This window comes from Gymnogyps californianus, chromosome 24, assembly GCF_018139145.2.
Source record: "Gymnogyps californianus isolate 813 chromosome 24, ASM1813914v2, whole genome shotgun sequence".
NCBI classification, from domain to species: domain Eukaryota; kingdom Metazoa; phylum Chordata; class Aves; order Accipitriformes; family Cathartidae; genus Gymnogyps; species Gymnogyps californianus.
The window spans coordinates 767098-787317 of record NC_059494.1 but is presented as its reverse complement, the minus strand read 5'-3'; the positions used below and the strand labels follow the sequence as shown (position 1 = coordinate 787317).

At 53.2% G+C, this 20220-nt stretch overlaps 2 protein-coding genes across 6 annotated transcripts; both read right to left on the bottom strand.

Annotated features, from left to right (window-relative positions):
- Positions 1 to 872: 872 nt before the first annotated feature.
- On the bottom strand, positions 873 to 1713 carry FAM174C (family with sequence similarity 174 member C). The gene is made up of 2 exons (XM_050910684.1): positions 1391 to 1713; positions 873 to 1038 (listed from the first exon to the last, which is right to left on the bottom strand). Exons 1-2 carry the CDS (start codon positions 1663 to 1665, stop codon positions 873 to 875), a joined length of 441 nt encoding a protein of 146 aa, XP_050766641.1. The 5' UTR covers positions 1666 to 1713.
- A 3668-nt stretch (positions 1714 to 5381) lies between these two features.
- CIRBP (cold inducible RNA binding protein) lies at positions 5382 to 10686 on the bottom strand. Of its 5 annotated transcripts, XR_007767675.1 has the most exons (8): positions 10634 to 10686; positions 9698 to 9806; positions 9504 to 9610; positions 8975 to 9113; positions 8800 to 8908; positions 8606 to 8673; positions 6154 to 6258; positions 5382 to 5976 (listed from the first exon to the last, which is right to left on the bottom strand). XR_007767675.1 is itself a non-coding variant. In XM_050910508.1 (7 exons), exons 2-7 carry the CDS (start codon positions 9798 to 9800, stop codon positions 8167 to 8169), a joined length of 543 nt encoding a protein of 180 aa, XP_050766465.1. In that variant the 5' UTR covers positions 9801 to 9806; positions 10634 to 10686; the 3' UTR covers positions 7440 to 8166. The 5 variants fall into 5 exon arrangements, 4 of the variants coding, with proteins under 4 accessions (XP_050766465.1, XP_050766466.1, XP_050766467.1 ...); XM_050910508.1 differs by lacking the exons at positions 5382 to 5976; positions 6154 to 6258 and adding an exon at positions 7440 to 8183; XM_050910509.1 differs by lacking the exons at positions 5382 to 5976; positions 6154 to 6258 and adding an exon at positions 7440 to 8183 and having other exon boundaries at positions 8606 to 8670.
- Positions 10687 to 20220: the final 9534 nt, after the last annotated feature.

The following is a 20220-nucleotide window of genomic DNA, read 5'->3' as shown; positions in this document are numbered from 1 at the left end:
TTCATCCCGGAGTCACGTTTTCCTCAGCATCTCCCTGTGCAGTTAACAGCACCCAATGCAGCACCATTTAGCTTGCAGCTCCACCTCTCCCCAAAAACGTGTGTGAAGAAAACAGGTTTGGTCCCCTTTCCCCTGCCCCAGCTATGGAAGTGTTTGTCCTGTTAATTAATAGTCATTATAAGCAAATATAAAAAATAAAACTTGAGCACTGGTAAGGTGATTCCACTGGACTTGCACCCCCTTGGTCAGCCTGTGCAGTTGGCGCCGCTGGTCCCAAATCATCTGGAAAAAAGAAGACACCCAGCGTCAGAGCGAGCGTGTACAACGTGACAGATCACTACCAACCTCACAACAGCTGGGGGAGCTGAGAGGCCAGGCAGCGAGCTACGCCGAGGCAACATTCCTCCTCAGCTTTAAAAAAACATCCTCCAGAGAAATCAAACTTGCGTGATCCACGGGATGAAAGCACATCGCTGTGAAAGCAGGAATGGATGCCCCAATGGGACTGTGAGTTTTAGCTGCGATGTGACTTGGGAGCAATTCCTAAACTGAAAAAAACAGGAGTTTTTGTTTTCCTGTCTATGCAGGGAGGCTCAGACTGGACACAAGGGCTGTCCCTCCCTCCTATGGCCCTGCCAAACACAAGGCACAAAGCGGTGCTCCAAACAAACCGGGGTACGTCCCTTTCAGTGTGCTTGGTCAGAAAATGAAGAAAGGCGAGATAAAAGTCTGTGTGCCAACACAGAGAGACCACACACAGAAGTTTAATTTATGCAGATCTGGTTACAGGACCTGTGCCAAAGCTCCCACGTCTTTAGAAAAGGAGTCTCTCAGCCCCTCGCAAGGAAAAGAGAAACACACAAAACACCCGCTTACCGCCTCAGATTTCTCGTCTCAAACACCGTGTCCTCGTCGCTGTCGAATGAGGCCATCTCTATGTTCTCATCGTAATTTGAGAGAAGGCCGTATTTCTTCCGCTGAGGTTTCTTCAACCTGAAATGAGTTTTCCGCTCATTTCTGGGTCCCTCTGACCTAGGGCTGAGGGACATAGAGAGCACAGGGTGAGTGCGCTGCCACACAACAGGTTTGCAGGGAGACGGGGCCTTTATGAGTCAAAGGGCAAAACGAACGGGACCGGGAGACGTTTTATCGCTGCTAATTACCTGAGGTAATTAACAGCGGCATGAATTTACAGCAGCATTTCACACATGCTGCCAGAGGGATGCACAGGGAAGCACAGCTCCGGCCTGGCAGAGGGAGGGAGGCAGGGAGGGAGGCAGGGAGGGAGGGGGGGGGGGGGGTCCAGGGCAAACCGGGCACAACCCCAGGGCCCGGGGCAAGCAGGGGCACGGCCCCGGGCCGGGGGGGAACCGGGCCGTCCCGCACTCACCGGAACGCCCGCAGGAGGAAATAGAGCGCGGCCAGCGCCGAGAGGGCGCTCAGCACGTACACCGCCCGCTTCAGCACCGGCAGCCCCGACCCCGCCGGTAGCCCCGACCCCGGCGGTCGCCGCGATGTCGGCGGCGGGCCCGGCCGCGTCACGTTACCCGCGGCCGCCCGCGGCGCCTCCGTGCCGTTGAGCGGGCTCGGGGTGGCCGGAGGAGCGGGGGAGGCGGCCCGGCCGACGTGGAGGAGGAGGAAGAGGATGATGCAGACCCGCAGCATGGCCGGGCCGGGTAACGTGGAGCGGCGAACGGCGCCTCGGCGGGGCGGGCGCAGGAAGGCGGCGGGACGGTGCCGCGCGGCGCAGGCACCGGCCGGGCCCGGCGGAGCCGCACGCGGCGTTCCGGGGCAGCGCCGTTCCGGGCCGGCCCAGGGCGCGCAGCCCCGGCCCGGCCTCGACCCGCCGCCGCTGCCGTTCCGCCTCTCAGGGCGGCGGTTTCCCTCCCCTCACAACGCGAGTCGCCCTCAGGGCCGCCATTCTCCCCCCACAGCTGCCATAACGTCCTCAGGGCCACCATTTCCCGCTCAGGGCCGCTGTTCCCCCCTCACAGCACGACTCCCTCCCTCAGGGCCGCCATTTTCCCCTCAGGGTCGTCACTCCCCCCTCACGGCCATCATTTCTCCCTCAGGACTGCTATGACGGCAATTTCCCTGCCAGAAGCGAACACTGCTTGAAACGTGAGCATTTTGAGCATTTCTAACAACTGCCTTGTTTCTCCACAGGAGCTCCGGACTGACCCGGGGGTGTCTGTCAGCCACCCTGAAGCACAGCTCCACTCCCCCCTGCAACCTTTCCTCTTGGGGAAGGGCCTGGAGCTGCCCAGACTTGAAGGAAAGGGCATTTTGGCTGGAAATGGGTCACCCCCCGCCCCAGCAGATGTCACGTCAGGTCCACGGCACCCGAGCACCTTCCCAAGGACTGACTGGGCTTTGCATCTAGCCCCCGCAGCTAGCTATTCCCTCAACCCAACCCAGCAACAAATCATTCATGCAGTGCTGTAATTAGTGATGCCAAAACAACAGCACCTCAAACTAGGCCTCTATTTTTGCACCTATTAATTATTTCTGCCTGCGCTTAAGCATCTAGGCATCCTATTTAGGAAGGTCTTTCAAATAATGCTTTAATGCTTTGTAAGTATTTACAGTTTGAATTTGTTTAAACATCACCCAACTGCATTTTTATCAGCAAAGGTTTCTCACACTCTCATGCCCTATATTTAATATCATTCTCCATTAACATGCAAAAATCCTCACTGGCGACTTGCTAGATACAGCTCCAAAAAGTGTGTCAGCCGATTTCTTTTTTTAAACCCTGTTCACTTAGATAATTTGAAAAAGGTTAAAAAAAAGAAGAACAAGTAGGTTTCAGGAAGCTTAATAATCATTCCCATTCTGCATGCACAAATGCCCCCAGGGCTCTTGCGGGCTCTTATCGCCGCACAGGGAAATTGTGATGGCTCTTGGGCAGCAAGCCCTCGGGGGCTCATGAGGAAGCACCCTGCTTGCTACCTTACTGAATTCCTTTGTGCCTGGGACTCCCCAGCAAGAGAAAATATTTCTTAATAAGAGCACAAGTTTTTAAAGCTGGCTTTACCCATTAATTTAGCTCATTTATACCAGCTAAGTGTCTGGCTTCCATCACGCCTGTCTGCTCTGGAGAGCTGATTCAAGCGACAGAGCACAAGCGCAGGAGCGGTGGCTACGCCTCGGCAGGTTGGCAAAGCCACCACAGCCTTCCTTAATAACCAGGCTTTACGGCATGGACTAGAGAATACGCCATCAATTCTGCCCTTCAAAGACACCGCAGCAGTAATTGTTCCTGGGCACAATACCCACACAATTTCTTCAACGATGCTTAGGCTGCACGAGCAGACTTTTTTTTGCATGATACACTGCTCTTAAAAGACTGTCCTTCAAGTGGGGCATAGCATAATCAAAAGCCAGAGAAGTATGAGTAAAAAAAAAAAGGGGGGGGTGGGGGGAAGCAGGATAAAGCAATCAAATGTGTTCTTTTAACACAAAAAGGGTGGGCAGAGACCATCAGGAACCCTCTTACTGCCTTCACGTATCACATTGCAGTCTCCTCCATTCCCTTCAAAGCTGCCAAAAATATATTCGCAGCTGTCAGCCGCCCGAGCGCTATAAATCCTCGCTATTGAGCTGCCACATTTTCAGGATTTAACCGAGAACGAGACCTCATTATTCATGAGCATCAGGCACGTGCATCGCTCCAGTTTGAGCCAAACGAGCATGGTTGCAGCAGGTCTCTCAGGAAGGCAGCGCTCATTTCAGAGCCCCGTGCCAGCGATCGGCCAGACCAGCGGGGCAGTGGAAATAATCTAAGCTGCTTCTGCTCTACAGTGTAGCATGGCAAGACACAGGTATAACGTATGAAAGATGACAGCCTGAAGGGCAAAGACTTAAGGACAGCTTGAGTTACAGTGTGATGTATTGGAAAACATCCACCGCTACTTAGCAGAGTTCTTCTAATCCGTGGCACGCAAGAGATGGAGTCAAGGACCAGCTGGAGGAATTCAGCAACCGACACTCATCTGTCTTCATTACAAGCCAGGCACAAGGTAGCAAGTGAATAAAAAATTAAGAACAAATTTTCTACGCATACAGAAGAGAAAGAAAAGGGACGTTTGTCTGACTAGTTTAGCTTTCTGATGGTCCATTTTGAAGATGGGACAAAACTGAGCAGGAGAAAACGCCAATCCAGAGCTGAAAGTTTGACCTCTATGACGTACCCCAGCTAACACAGAAGGCTGAAACTCTCCCAGTAACTTTACACTTACTAGACAGCAGGTGAAGGTCAATAGACCAGAGAAAAACACTTCATCAATACCAGAGTGCAAGCTTCCTGCAAAGAAACTTGAATTCCCTTGCTCGGTGCCTTACCTGCTCTTCTACAGAGCGAGTAAAACCCCACCTTTGGTGCCCAGCACCACACTGCACGGACGGCATGAGCCCCACAGGTCAGGTACAAGAGCCACAAGCTGTTTGGATGCAAGGCAGGGCAACCAAAATTACAGCAGTTAACAAAACAGCAATCAAGAACCTTAATTAAACAGCCCAACCCAAGTGTTTTAACTCCTGCACAGAAGAGTCTCTGCAGAATACAAGAGACATTGCAAATAAAAGGCAACATCTGCTAATTAGGGAAGATGGCACTAAGTCTTTTATTAGCCACTCTATTCCATAGAGTCAAAGGAATCAATACGAAATTGCAGTCTCTGCAATTGGTGGCCTGTTCACCTTTCATCTTGGGCTGAATTTCCCATTCACACATACCAGTAGGATTTGTTCGGACTATACAGCTCTTTAGTCACAGGCAAATGTTTTAGAAGTTTTAAAAAACTGCCAGCTGTTAGGACTGCGCTTTCTTACTAACTCATCCAGGCAGCTCATACCTTGCCCCATCTGTACAGGGCACCTTCCTGGCATTAATCCGATTGGCGAGACCAGTTACTATCGTACTAGTACTATCTTACTAGCCTTTTTAAAGTCAGAATGCTCCCACCACCCATCTGAAGCTTCTAATTGCAGTACTCAAAAGCTGCCTGGCTCAGTACTGCTTCAATACTTGCCTTGTTCCACTTCTCATCTCCAGGCACCTAACCGTTTTCACCTGATGAAGGTGCTCTACTAGAAAATCCCAGGACATTAAAAAAAAAAAAAAAAAGACCAGAGTTAATTTGCCTAAACCCAAACTGTAAAGTTTGCTTTTGAGTTACAAATAACCACTTCACTGAGACAGGAAACCTGGGGCAACTTTATCTTGAGCCAAATACACACACACACAGAAATCGCCAGCTGCAGGAGAGGTGAATCTCACACCCCACCTGAAAACTGCAGTGTGGGTAACTGCACAAATGTGCAGCCACTTCTGCGAGCAGCAGAAACATCACATCTCAACTTTCATCAGCAGAACGATTTTAATTAATGTGTATGGAAGGAAATCATTATCCAAGCTCAAAAAACCTTTAGCATTTAAGCGCAAATTGGACTTTTGTATTTGTTACCATTTCAACTGGCAGAAGCAGCTTCTGTTCTGCACAAATACCGACTCCTTGTTTATGTAATTGCTCATCCGACAGTTCCCTTCAGACGTAACTGCTTCACTATGGAAGTTTTGCAGATGCACAAACTTCACGTAATCAGGCCACTTAATTCAAGGTTACAATGATGCAACTGAATTCCTTCCTCAAACTTGCCCTTAAAGACAGGTTACCCTCTTTGTCCACCTCCCCAACCAGAACAGCACTGGTTTATTTTGCACTTTTAACTGGGCTATACACCAGATAACTAGATTACTGTTGTCTGCCTTGGCCTCAATCTAACATTCTTATGTTTCCCCACAGAAGTACTACAGAGATTCAATTTTTTTCCACATTCCAGTATTTTATTCTAGCTTATTTCCTTGTTCAATTGACCTATATAAAAATCAGTCACAACACTGCTCAAAGCTCTTCATCTCCACCACTCCAGTCAATGGCTGTCCTTCTTGGTCTTCTCTGATGCATTTCATTGCTGAAATAAAATTAAGACAGTCAATTTAAAAGTGGAGAAAGCCTCTGGAAATTTTCACCTACAAACTCCTGGTCAGACTTCACCACTTACAGAACAGTACTGCAAAACAGTAACGGAGCCAAACCTTTTGGTTCAGGAAAAGCTACGGGGGCGAGAGGCAGACTGAAGAGATGTTACCTGGTTGGCAAACTCGTGCCTTGGTCCCGCTTCCTTGGAACGAGCGCTCTCCTTCCTCCGAATCCCCACTCAGCTTCCATGTCGAGTGTCCATCTTCTCTTCAGCCTGCCAAAGCAAAGATACATTAATAAAAACATCAAACAGAGACTTTACATTGCCACCCACCTCCCCCAACACAAGTCACATCATATACGAGGGTTTCACAAGCCATTCGCTGAACCCATCACATCACAGAAGCACAGTCTGGGAAAACTGTTCCAGGGCTGGCTGATGCCTTTGATATGCCAGCCAATGTATCATTTGATCCCTAAGCAGAGAGTTAACCACTTTGACATGGCTGCTTAGGAAGTGTGGGCTATGGGAAAAAGTTAATGGCAACAAGTAGGATGGCAAAGAAAGCTACAATTAAAGTGAGCAACTTAATGAAGTCTAGGAAGATTCTCAATAGATGAACACATATCAAGTCAGGGAATTCGTTTCCCATCTTGCTTCCATACCTACTAGCAAGACATGACTGCATGCCCAACTCTGATCTGTGGAACCGAAGTTGTGCCACAAGCCAAAGGTTGCATACGGCATGGGTTAAAATTTTTCCATCAGTTGACCAAAATTGTCAAAGGAATATTTCACAGGTACATTAGACTTTCAAATGAGCTCTCAACAAGAGGAAGGATGCGGACATGAGCAAAAGGAGTTACCTCGAATTACAGGACTATTTCCACATATGAACTAGCCAAGAGAGCAGCTTTCGTCTCAGAGGTTTCTGTTGGAGGCACAACACTTCTTTTCTCCAAGGACACTGCAGTTTCCATATGCTAGCAAAGAATTCTTAGAACTTGTAAGGCAATGACAAAGCTAGCTAATTACGGCAATTTACCTACCATTGAACACTCCTGTCAAGCTAGTAACTAGTCCAGTTACTAAAGGACTGATTCCTCACTACAGCTTTTCAATGTAGGTTATTTCAGTATTTTAAGGAAACATCAATTATCCTACCTAACACTAGCGTTCCCTCAACTTCTGACTTAGGCTTTGAGTACTAGAACATCCTAAGGTATATACTTTCAGTCCTCTGCCTCTAGACAAGTTTGACTATTCTTACGTGAAAGTATGTTGACGAATTCACATGTCAAGACCGATTAAATTCTAGCAACTGGTCAATAAATCTGGCTTGCTCTTACACCATCACTAGTCTTCTCCTCTCCTCTGGCATCCTCTATTACTTTAACTGTTCTTCATCTTCAAGGATTGTGTTGTGCAATGAAATGTAAATGTCAGGAGCAGAGTTCATTTCAGACGGTCTTTTAATAGGCTTCGTAAAGCCAAAGAAAACTGTATACAAGAATCCTTTACCACTTCAAATACAATATCAATGGAATATGCATATTTCTTCCAGTAAAAAAGGACAATATAAATAAACATTTTTCAAGAACCTCTTTTATGGTAAGTTTGCAAGTCTATTTCTGGGTAATTTACATCATTACAACAGTAAAAATACCGTTATGCAGGTTGAACATACAAGCAAGTTTCTCTTTAGATATATCAAGGTGGTTTGCCTTCCAATTTGTACCCAGGCTGCATTCCTACCTTGCTACACTAAAGGAATGTTACAAAAGACGAAGGTAATGCACTTAAAAAAAAAGTCCACAGCTTGTTCAGCTTCCAGTGAACATTGAATTAAAGGTCCTTTCTATCTCAAAAGAAACTGAATTGGGGCCCCAACTTCACAACTTTAAAAAAAAACACCTTGGCTCATCATGAAGGATAAAATAAAATCTGAAGTGCTTTCAAAAAAGATTAAAAACACTTGAAAGCAGAGCTTTCTTAAAGAAAAGTCTAATTAGACCATCTTATATCAGAAGCTGTCAGGCTGTGTTTGACAAGATTAGAACTGATAATACTACAAAAGTGAAAATACAAGTAGATGTACTACACAATAACGATTTCAGCGAAGCTCCAAAAATCTTTATAAATACAGCCATTGGAAGGACGATCTTGAGTCAGGAAGGATTTTTACTCGTTGTGTGTAGCTGAGGACAAGAAGCAGGCACAATTGTAAAGGCACTGAAGCATAGACAAGTTCCAGCATTTTACTCCCTTGCATTATTTCAGAAGCTAGTGCTAGTTCGCTACACCCTAAGAGAACTCCCCCACCCTTGATTAAAGTTTGTTAGGGCATCCGAGTTTTGTCTTAGTCTCAAGCTCGAGGAACGTATTTTAAAAACTTGCTTTGCCTTAGATCCAAGCAACTCCTACACATGCATTACAAATTAGAAATTTAAACGGCACAACCACGTCCAAAGCCTGGCAGATTGGTTCTTACGGGCAAGAACAGAAATAGTGGTACAGTCCAACTGAGCCTTACAGTATTTCCAGACTCGAGTACAGGGTCAGAAGGTTTAGAGTTCCTACAGCATACGTACTCATCATTCCCATTTGAACCAAGACTTACCGTAACTGTCATAGCTGTCTCTGTAGGATCCTCCTGAAGACCTCTCACCATAGCCACCTTGACTCCTGCTGTTAGAAACATTAACGTGCTTTATATTTGCTCAACTGTTTCTGGAGCCTATTGACATTTATGTCAAGCAGGCAACGGACTTAAAGAGATGCGCAACAACCCACTAGGGGTTGTGATGACTTTACCTGCTATTATAGTAGTCTCTGGAGCCATTGTATCCTCCACTTCTGGAATCAAATCTGCTTCCACCATAGCCTCTCTCCCCACCTCCTTGAACAGACACCAGATCATGGGCTTTTTAAGCGTTCTGACAAATGCCATTATCACTTCAGGCACTGCAAGTCATTCGTGCACACTCACCTCTAGAGAAGCCACGGCCCCGACCTCTGCTGCCACGGAAAAAGCCTCTGCCCCCGGAAGACCCCCCTCTGTAGCCACGAGATCTGTTCTCTGATGATTTTCCAGCCTGATCAACTCTGATCTGACGTCCGTCTACAGACTAACAAACAGAAAAAAATAAACCAACTTGATATTTAAATAGGAAAGCACATATACAATGAGTTAACACCTTCACTGTCAGCTAAGCAGTACCAGAATTTACTAGTTCTTACAAACAAAGGTTTTATTTCATGTCACAACTAAGCCGACTACACAAGTAAACTGCTGTTCCAACAGCATACAGAGGTATTCTTATAAAGTGTCACTATTTTTCACTTATATAGCTTAAGTCATGGAACTTTAGCAATTCTTATTCTTTATTATCTATATAATTTCATTGTTTTAAGACACTAGTATTTATCTGTTTTTCTGCACAGCATTGAACAGAAACACATCTTTCATGTTTTGCTTATTACATTTTAAGAAATCAGCTGCTCCAAAGCCTCCTTACCTTTCCATTCATGGCCATCATTGCGTCTTTAGCATCATCTATGTTTTCAAAAGTAACAAAGCCAAAACCTCTGGATCTCTGAGTCTCTCTGTCTTTCACCACAACAACTATAAAGAGGAGGAGGAAAAAGCGTCAGCGCCTGTGCAATCTAACAAATTTATGGAAATCATCACAGCTTGGTACTGCAACCTTACCTTCCGAAATTTGTCCATATTTAGAGAAGACTTGTTCCAATGACTGCTCATTGGTGTCAAAACTCAGTCCACCGACAAAGAGTTTTCCCTCATCTGATGCCATTCTGACCTGCAAAGTCAATATATCCGAAGTCAGTATTCTCAAAAACAAATATTTCCACAATGCCTGGAAGATGGAATCAGTTTTAACATCACCAGTGATCTCACATTCCTGTACGATGCGTACGCTCAAACGCCAGTGAACTAGCGCTTTGTGTGACAGAGGAACATCCTACAGGCTGGCTCCGGACCAAGCGCCTTCCCCCTGGAAGCGGAGCCGCAACCGGGGATCGAGGCCTGCCGCAGGACGCCAGCAGAGCGGCCCCAAGCCGCACACCCCGCCCGGGCACAGGCAGGGTCTGGAGGCCGTCTCCCGGACCCTCAAGCCCCGCCACGCTCCCTCGGCAGGCCCCGCAGGCCGGTGGGGACCCACGGCACCGCCGGCCCCCAGCGCCCGCCGCAGCGGCGCTCCCCGGGCCGCGGCCCCCGTTCCTGCCAGGGGCCCAGCGCGCATGCGCGCCCCGCGGCTCCGACCCCCGCCCGGGCGCGAGACCACCGCCCCTCCCTCACGGCCCGCCCACTTGGCGCAGGCGCAGTCCGACGCCCCTCCTCCCGCCCGCCGCCATTTTGCACGGTCGAGTCTCGTCGCCATTTTGTTTCCGAGAGCGCATTTCACCCTTCCCCTGGCCCCTTTCCCCACACGGCAGAGAGCCCGGACAGCTCCGCCAGGCTCCCCACAGTCGCGGAGAACACCCGTGCCGCGGGACGGGCAACCCGTTCCGGACTCCCCCAGGTAGCAAGCCCTCCACTCCTAAGACACATTTCCTTTAGCTCGGGCGCTCCGAGCCTCCCTGGCCCAGCCCGGCCGCAGCCCGCCCACCGCGGCGGGCGCCTTACCGGTGCCCTGGAGGTGCGGGGTCCACACAGCACTTCAAAGCTTCAGCGCGATGTACGCTGAGGCTGGCGGGGCGGCGGCTTATAAACGCCCGCGCTGTGTCCCGCCCATCTTATGAATATGCAGATTAACCCCCACTGCAAGGCGGGGCGACTGACGCCACCAAAGCGCTGCCGCCGCTGCACCACCTGATTGGGCCGGATTTGTTAATATTCATGAGCCCCGGCGGGGGGCGAGGGGAGGAGGGAGCAAAAACAAAACCGCCGCGTTCCCCCCCCGCCCCCTCCTCCCACGTGGGGGCGGGGCGCGGAGGGCGGCGCGGATTGGTTGGCAGCGCGGAGACCGTTGGCCGGGAGAGCCCCTGTGAGAAGAAAGGAAGTGGAGGCAGCTGATTGGCCGAGGGCCGCCGCCGCCCCGCCCTCCCTGGCGGCCGGCACGCCGAGGGGGCGTGTCCGCGCTGCCCCAGTTTCGCGCCCTTCTCGGCAATGCGGCGGCTGCCGCAGACAAAGGGGCCGCCCGAGGCGGCCGCCGCCATCTTGGGTGGCGAGTGCTGCCCGCCGCCGGCCCCGGGCCTCGGCCTCCCCGTTCTTCCCGGGGCCATCCTCCCACTGTGTGCCACCCGCACCGGGCAGGCCCGCTCCGCCGCCCTGCGTGCCCCCCAGGTGCGGCCTGCCCGCCCTTCAGGGCCCTGCCGCCTCCTCTCTCCCTTCCTCTGAGGGAGGCCGTGAGGGGCGGCCTGTCCCCGGCGCGTCAGGGCCGGAGCCCCGCACCTTGCAGAGGCCTCGCCTGTCCCCACGTCTCCCTAAGGCCTTGGCGCTCTCGCTCCCGGAGCATGGCTCGGTGGCATGGCGGTAGGTCCCCATGTCCCTGGCAGGCCCAGGGTCATGTCTTCGTTGCCCCCAGGCACGCACAGCCTTGGCAAGCCCCAACAAACACGCTGCCCCCAGAGCCGGCAGAGCCTGCCGGGGAGGCCGCCCTCCTCTCCCTGCCCCACAGGGTTAGGCAGCCATTCCGCCTTTCCCGTCTCCTGTGGCAGCGCAGGGTGAATAAGCCCTACAGCGCGGCAGCCTCCTCCTTTGAAGTGTTGTGCTGGTGCCTCCACACCCCCACACATGCTTGGGAGAGCACGGCACAATGAATGTAAAAAGCAGCCCCCATCGCTGGTTCCAAAGCATAAATGGTTTTGTTTAAAAAATAATAATAAAAGGGCTTTGCTCAGCCCATTTTCCATTGAAATGTTTACAAGCCCACCCTGGGGTTTTTCTAAGGTAAGAATGTCTTCAGCATTTATAACTTCCTTATTGAAAGAGGAAACTCTCTGGCAAAGATAAACACGTGTCTCCGCAAGGGGCTACATTGGTTTAAAAAGCCCTAAAAATAAAATTTTCCAGTTTTTCATACAATTACTACCATCTCGTCTAGAAAATGCAGAACAGTATTTTAAAACGTCTGAGAGGGAGAGACGCACAGGAGGAAAACGGCGGCGTGCAGACAAGAGCTGGGAAGAAAGGGTGGAAGAAAACAAGGCGAGGACAGGTCTCTGGAGGTCACCTCAGCTGTCCCCCTGCCTGGAGGCAGGACCCGGCCACATCAGCTCTGCCTCCGAGAAACTACTCGGTAATTTCCTTTGCAGTTTGCAGCGGGAGGAGTGTGCGCGCACGCCTGCACACCCGCACACACCCCCGGCCTCCCTCCTTCCCTCCCATCACCTCTGTAGTGCTCAGAGCATTCCTGGTCAGAGCAGGGGTGCGCAGAATAATAACACTGGAGTTATTCAAATCAGGGCTGTTTGTTCGCGGATAACGCGATTGATTTCCTAACAGAGAGCTGAGACAGAGTAAAAAGAAACCACAGTGAAATGCAAAGAAGTCTTCTGCCCACTATTGTTCTGTAAAAGCAGCGAGGACCCATTCTCTGCCTCGAAGAGTAAGGAAATCGGGCTTTTCCTCTCTGATATTATACCTTTTGAGATCTACAGGAAAAGGGTTGTTTTGTACACAAGCGCGTAGAGTAATTATGAAATAAAGAGGAATCTCGGTATTGCACTCTGCCTGAGTCTCAGCTGCTGTACACACAAAAATAGGTGTTTCGTTACTCCTCAGCGCGGCTCTCACAACAGCACGCTGTCTGCGGGTTTTGTGTTATGGTGCTACGGCATCGGGGGTTTTGCCAAGCATACGGGGCCGGCAGGGACAGCCTGCTGCAGCCTCGTGCTGCCGGCTGCCACCAAAGTGCTTGGAAGCATGTTAAAAAAACAATATTGATGAGGTACCAATCTAATATTATTATTATTTTCTTACTGTGAAAAAACTTACTGACTTTCCAGTCCTGAGAGCAAATTAACAACATTGAATGATGATAATATAAATTTTTTATATATATATATATATAAAATTTAGTGTATCTGATATGTTTTGCAGTAAAAGGAGAAGAAAAGGCTCAACGCTTGGAAAATGTTAGAGCAATAGTTAAAAACAGGATGAAACTGTGAATAGAAGGATAAAGTAGTACAATATTTTATGCAAATGAAAAAACTGCTTCCTGATTTGAGGAGGGTATTTCAGTTTTAAACTCTGGGTTTGAATTATTGAATAAGCCTGGGTTATTTTTTAATTCTACCTAACTTTGCCTGGGGCTGCGTGGTCCATCAGTGCACCGGTCGTGGGCCGGAGGAGCGAGGAGGCTCGTCTGCTGTTAGAGACTGCAAATCCATTTCTGCCCTTCAAGAGGGAAGAAGAGAGCCCAGCCCTGAGCTCACGTCCCCGGCATTTTGATTAAATTAGAGACACATTAACGTGAGCATTTCTCGTCCGCGATGAGGGCAGATAAAGTGACCTTGACGCACGGAGCCATTTTCCGAGCGACAGCAAGGACGGCCGCCCTGGGATGCTGGAGGGGAGGAGCAGTGCCGCGCTGCCAGCCTGTTCCCGAGACTGTTGGTACTGCAAACGTTAAGGGACAAACACCGTTTTTAATTGCTTTTTTAACTCCTCACGCAAAGCCAGCGCAGGGTGTTTTGAAAATAGCACTGATAACTTTCCTCTGCTGCTTCAGGGGAATTTTAGTCCCAGCAGGACAAAAGGACCAGTGCAGCTCCTGTGACGGTGAATGGCAATTGCAGCTCTGCCCGGATTTGTCCCCAAAAGTGTGATTTCGGTCTCACTTGGGTGTGCCTTGATGCCTTTCCTTTGACACCGACGGAGTCGCCCTGTGAGACAAGGTGAGAGCCAGGCTGAATCAAGATCGCCCGCGCTGCCTCCGCTCCCGTCCCAGTTCTGCGGCTCTCGGGAGGTTTCGTGTGCTCCAGATCTGCTTGTTCCTCCCTGCCTGATCCAGGGCGTATGGGTATGTCGCTTCAGCCTGCGAACAGGCAGCTGCAGCAGCCCCGTTTCCCCCTGCCCGACGCAGGCAGGGGTTCCTGCGCTGCCCGAGGGGCTCTGGGACGGAGCCAGTACGGGGACATCTCAACATGTACCACGGGGCTATGGCTGAAACCAGCGCTGGGGAGTAGCCCAGCAGGCCACTCACCTGGCAGATTTCACAGCTTGTTAATTAAGCAATGAAACATAACGCGCGCGATTTACGTCACTAGAGCAAACCTTCCTGCCGGAGGGTCCCAAAGCACTCGACGCTCAGGAAAGAGCACGCAGAGTTAACTTTGCACCGTTCCTGCCGGACGCCCGAATACCCCTGCACGAGTTTTAGAGCCGAGCATCATCGTTTGTTTTCTCTGGCCGAAGCCCATCTTCAATCACCTGTAGCTGTCTGTGAGCAGGGACCGTGGCTGCAGTGACCTAATATGGTGAAAGCGCCGGCGCTTCGTCAAGGACCACAAATAGCCGTCTTGAACTGCGCGCTCTTCGAAGCGGAGCCTGTGTCTTCATACACATAGGCTGCGGTGTGCAATCATCGTTAAATCGTAAATCACAAGAGGCTGGAGGGATCTCGGGGATCATCTTTGCTGAATCAAGCAGCCTCATGCCTGACAGATGTTTTTCTCACCCATTTTTTAAAACCTCCAATGACAGAGATTATGGTACCAAACATCAAATAAATGAAAATACTTATTTCCTGAAAGAGTCCCTCTTCCAGCAGCACATCAGCGTTCAGTGCCACATCGAAATACGTTCGGGGAGCGCCGATACGACGAGATGTGCTAAACGCCTGCCCTCCTGCCCTCGCCTTCACGGCGGTTCCCAGAGCTACACAAGCCTCTCCCCTGCCTCCAAGGGGGTTTTGCCTCGGGTGCACCCTGCAGCCAAGCAGCCCTTCCCGCAGCGCTGTGGGTTTCTTTGGGGAGTCCCCACTGAGCAACGCTTACTGCCTGTGTTTGTAGGGACCTTTCTCCAGTCCCCTGCACTCACGGCCCTTTTCCACGGCACAGAGCAGTTCGGCGCTTGCCCAGAGACACGCAGCAGCCGAGTCCGAACCTGCTCGGCAGCCCTGGCACCTGCTTGGGAGACGAGGGAGCTGGGAGACAAGGGCAGAGCAGAGGCATCTGCCCCGGGGAACCGCTCTGATGAGGTTTCCAAACCCCAGAGCAGCCCTGCGCTCCTCCGGGTGCTGTCGCCTCGGGCGAGGGCTGGGGAGAGGAGCTCCCGGGAGGGATTGGGGAAGAGCAGGGTGGGAAGGAGCACGGGGGCAGCGGGCAGGGGCGGACGGGCACCCGAGTGCCTTGCAACAGCGCTGGTCGTCTCGTGGTCTGCTCTCAGGGCTGTGGCTTACGCAGGCTCCATGACAGCAGGACTGGAGAGGGAAGAAAACCGTCCGCGTAGCCCACGTTTGCTCTGTGCTCCGGCATCGCGTTCCTCCCCCTGAGCCTAAGCAAAGCGCCCGGGACCACCCTTCCTGCAAACGCGGCAGCAGAGGCGCAGCTGGAGGGGGCGGCGGGGGCGAGCACGGCTGCCCAGCTGCTGCCGCAGAGCCCGCCGGCATAAACCGCGCCAGCGGAAGAGCCGCCTCCTCTCCCTTTGTTTTTGCTGGGATTGCAGGGAAAGAGGGAATGTGAGGCTGGACTGAACCGGGGTCCTCCCAGGCCTCCATCCCATCCCTCACCAAACCTACTGCTCCTTCCTGCAAGGTCAGCCTACGCCACGGAGCAGAGAGGCTTCCATGGCATGGGGAAAGCATGCAGAGCCGTTCCCTGCACGGGAGGGTCTCTCCCCTGACCCTTTCTGTCCCCAGCGAGTCTGCCCTGCATGACCATGCACGGTCTCATCGCCAGCCTTGGAGCCAGAAGCAAGGAGTGAAATACTGAGCCGGTTCTGAATTTGGGAACTGGCAGTCCCAAAGCCCGCAGGAAAAAAAATATTCCCTTCTCTCTTACTACTTTCCCTCAGGGAGTTGCTTATCCAGCTTCGCAGTTTGAAAAAAAAGCCCTGACGCAATCATACCGTTGCCATGGCAAGAAGCGTTGCTGCTGCATTTTCCTCTGTGAGTTACTGCGACCAGCATTTACCAAGTCATAGGACAAAGCCACAGCGAGCGAAGGGATCGGATCCACAGCAAGGCTTGCAAAAAGCTGCACGAAATCTGGGCTGGCGCGTGTTGCCGTAGGGCGGTGGGGGGTTACAGCAGCGTGGGGATACCCAAACCTGAGTATTACGAAATGAGTTCAGTTCCCAGTCCACCCCAGTGAGCGCTCAGCCTCTGCCATCCGTCTCGTGCATCTCCCCATCGTCTCTGACCATCCCCTTGCAATGAGCGACCACCTCGTGCCCAGGGCCCCGGTTCTCCATCGCTCCATCCCTGCCGCTTACACCAGCAAAGAATGAACACAGAGCTGGGTACGGAGTGGTCTCAACCTCGTTTTAGAAGCAGCACGCACTTCATGCAGGGGTAGGTACCTGGCACACGGCAGGAGGAGGCCGGGATGCAGACAGGGATCCCTGAGCAGCACTGCAGAGATGCAGAAGGCATTGCCTGCGGGAGGTACGGCCCTGGCTGCTGCTCGTCGGTAGCTCACCAGTTGGGAGCTGGTGATGGGGAAGGCAGACCCCATGCCGCGGGGCTAAGGGGATACGTCAGCAAGAGCTGCGAGGGTTGAGAGGAGGAAGAGCCCAGCTCAGAGCGATCAGCCCCAGGCAGCTCCTTCAGAAAGGTCTCCCGAAGGGCAGAGCCTGTTCCCATTGTGCTGGGCTGTCCGGGAGCCCCGGGAGGAGGAAGGGACCCAAGCCAGACCCTGACCAGCTCGGGGGAGCGGGGCCGGGAGACCCGTCCCTGGCAAGGATGGCGAGAACCAAAGCCCAGAAAGGCAGCACCCCTGGACCACGAAAACCCAGTCTTGGGACAGAGCCCCGGCACGATGCTCCGTGCCTCCGGGGAGGGGATTCGGGGCTGGGGATGCCTGTGCACCCAGGCTGAGGTTAGGAAGGGATTCGGGGCTGGGGATGCCTGTGCACCCAGGCTGAGGTTAGGAAGGGATTCGGGGCTGGGGATGCCTGCGCACCCAGGCTGAGGTTAGGAAGATGGTGAAAATAGCATGTGGTAACCAAGGCAACAATGTAAATGGCTTGGCTCTAAGAAGCAGTTTTATCCAGGACTGATGCTGTGCTTCTCAGCCAGATTATGGAAAACTAAATCCTCTGTTGTCACACCATCAATACCTGCCCAAATGGAGCCGAAATTTAGAAACAACTGAACACAATCGCTGCTATCACACCTAAAAAATTGCAAGACCTCTTTCGGGGCACACAGCAGCAAGGGCTGTGCCCTGTCTCCCCAAGTCGTGCTGCTCTTCACCTGTGTCGAGGATCCGTCCGTGCCCTGACCACCTGCACAGCCAAGACGGTGCCCGCGTAGCCCTGGCCCTGCCTCCATCCCGAGATGCACGTTGGGGACGTTTGGCTGATGCTTCACAGCTTGCAAAGCGAACTGGCTTTGGGGTCTGGCACCAACACAGAGGCAGGGATTCGCACGTCAGTCCGCGCAGTTGGTTTTGCCATCCTAGCTGGAAGGGCAGATCAAATCTTGTGCCATTAACAGCTCCGTGCTGTGAGAACAGCCTCGGATCAGCCGTTGTCTCAGGGGCCTGCAAAGAGCACAGCTCAGCCGCCCTTAATTGTGTCCCTGGGCTTTCGGAGGGCTGAAGCACGCCAGCTCTTGTCATTTGCTTCTGCGGTGGCTGCAGTGTTCGGCTCCCCTTTAGGGCCCTCAGGAACATCTGGAAGAGGCCAGGCTTTCTGCAGAGCCTGCACTTCTCCATGCCCCGCTCCCCTCCGCAGGCTGCCGTCACCGGAGGCCAGCTGCTCTGCGGCACACAGCGGCTCCGGCAACAGCCTCGTCAACCCGCATGGGCTGTGGTCTGGTGTTTGCCGTGGGACTTGTACCCTTTTCTTCTAGCATTACAAGCTTGCAGGCATCAGCGCTGACGTTACAGCCGCTGGTTACGTAGCGATGCTTTACTGGCATAAAACCTCTCACCTCCCGGCTCTGCTGTGCTGGAGAACCTGGCTGTGCCGTGGGCGGCTTGGTTTGGTGCAGCAGCACCGGCTGCTCGCACCCACGGGATCCCAGCCTGCCTGGAAAACCCAGGTGGGGGTCTGCCCCGACTGCTGCCCCTTCTAGCAAAGCCCCGCCGGGCTCCGTAGGTGGGCTCTCCCCCGACCCTCCCCTGCATCCGCGTCTGCCAGGGTCCCCCTGTGCAAAACGCAGCTACTTCTGGTGTGGAAAAAGCAGCAGCAGACAGAGACGTGCGTTTCTCTCTCCCACCTTCACTCCTGTCAACCTACCAGCTGTATTAAGGACTCATCTCGGTTATATAAGCGCTCATTAATCATCATCTAAGAGTATTTGCAGCACAGGAGTTCTTAAGGTCAGGAGATGCTACCCAAGGACACAATAAACAAACTTCCACTGTGCAAACACCGAGTGACCTTGCAGGACAGAGGGCTGGGGACGCAGGAAGGTTTTTGTCCACGCTCTGCAGACTAAAAAACTGCCAGCAACACAGTATCTCTCCCCAACAAGGGGTGAAATACACACCCAGGTGAGTCAGCCTGGGTGCTGGAGGAAGTCGGAGCTTTTCCACACCCCTTGGCCCCCTCCGCACACTCACCCACACCACAGGGACCGGGTGGCACTGCTGGCACGCTGGTGGTTGCTGCCACGATTTGCAGCGGGGCTGGTGGTCTCGTACCCTCCCAAGCCCGTGCAGGGTGGCCTTTGGTCCAGCTCCCTGCACAAGGGCCCTGGGGCTCCCCAGGACACCGGTGTGTGTCCCCTCTCCCGCTCTGCTCGTCAGCAAGTCACCATGTGCTGCCATTTCCCTGCCTGCGAGGGAATGTAAATCACCTTGAGATCTGCAGAGAAGCGCAGCCCCTCTTGAGCGGCTTTATTGCTATCGACACAAGGAGCGGCACGGCAGAGCGAGCCGGCAGTCTGCGGGAACAGCCACGATTGCAGAAACCCCTGAACTGCAGCATCAACGTTTCTGCCTGCCCAGAAGGTTCCCGTGCCCTTGCATGAGCTCATCCTGCACCGTCCCCCTTCGGTGCCTCCCCGCTCCACCGGCAAGAGCGGCCAGGCTGTAACCCAACCTCTCCCCGAGCCCGCTGCGCTGCAGAGGGGGAATGAGAAACGACAGCGGAGCAGATTCTTGGCTGGCTGTGTCACTTTCTCCCCGCGCTGCCTCTCGTGAAGCTCCAAGTCATGCGACTCCTTCTCTTTTTTCCCCTTAAGGTGGGGAAACGAGTTGGGAAAGTTCCCCTGCTCTCCCCCACGAGCTGATCTGAATGAAGGCAGGTAGAGGCAACGTCTCTGCCTCCAGCAGCACCACGCCTGCCCGGGGAGCCGTGTGTTTGCAGGGAAAGGCTGGATTCTGGCATTGCACAGGCTGGTGCCAGCCCAGCACGGCCACCCCGGGCTGCGGGAGCGATTCCTGGAGCAAGGAGCTTTTTGGGGGAGCTCGGCAGCCCCCAGCATCCTTTGTCTTTGCAGTTATGGCCCCATCCTGCTTCACCCTAAACTTGTGCCATCAGATCGCCCAGCGCTGGGGGCTGCCAAGCCAGCCCCGGAGCCGGAGGGGAACCTCTCCCCTCCCTGCAGCAGGGCAGGGGGCTGCCCCACACGAGGCACAATGGAGGGGTCCGCAGGCGAGCCACTGCCGAGCCCCGGCGTGCCCCTCGCCCGCCTGCGTCCCCTCGCCCCGCTGAGCCATTACCTCGGTGCTAAAGCCAGCGCTTGGTGCAGCCGTGCTCCCCGCCGCTGGCGCCTGGCAGGAGGGGCGGCTCTTCCCAAGGGCCGATCCCCAGGGCCTGCCTGCCCTGCCTTCCCCGCGGGCAAGGCCAGAGCTTTCTCACGCAGGCAGATAACAGGGCTGGGGCCTCCCAACAGGGCAGGGTGCAGCTCTGCACAGGGGCGGCCGGGCCCCGGGGCCGCGGCGTGGGTCTGAGCTCACCCCAGCCCCTCCGTGGGGCACGGCGATGCCCTCGCCGGAGCAGCCAAGATGCCCAGCATCCCACCGGCCTCACGCTTCTGCAAGGAGCCACAATGCCCATCCCTGCATCCCGCCACCCCCCGGGGCCACCCCGGTCCAGTCCCTCGGGCAAACCTGCACAGGAGCCCCTTCCTGCCCCCCAGCCCTCGCCGT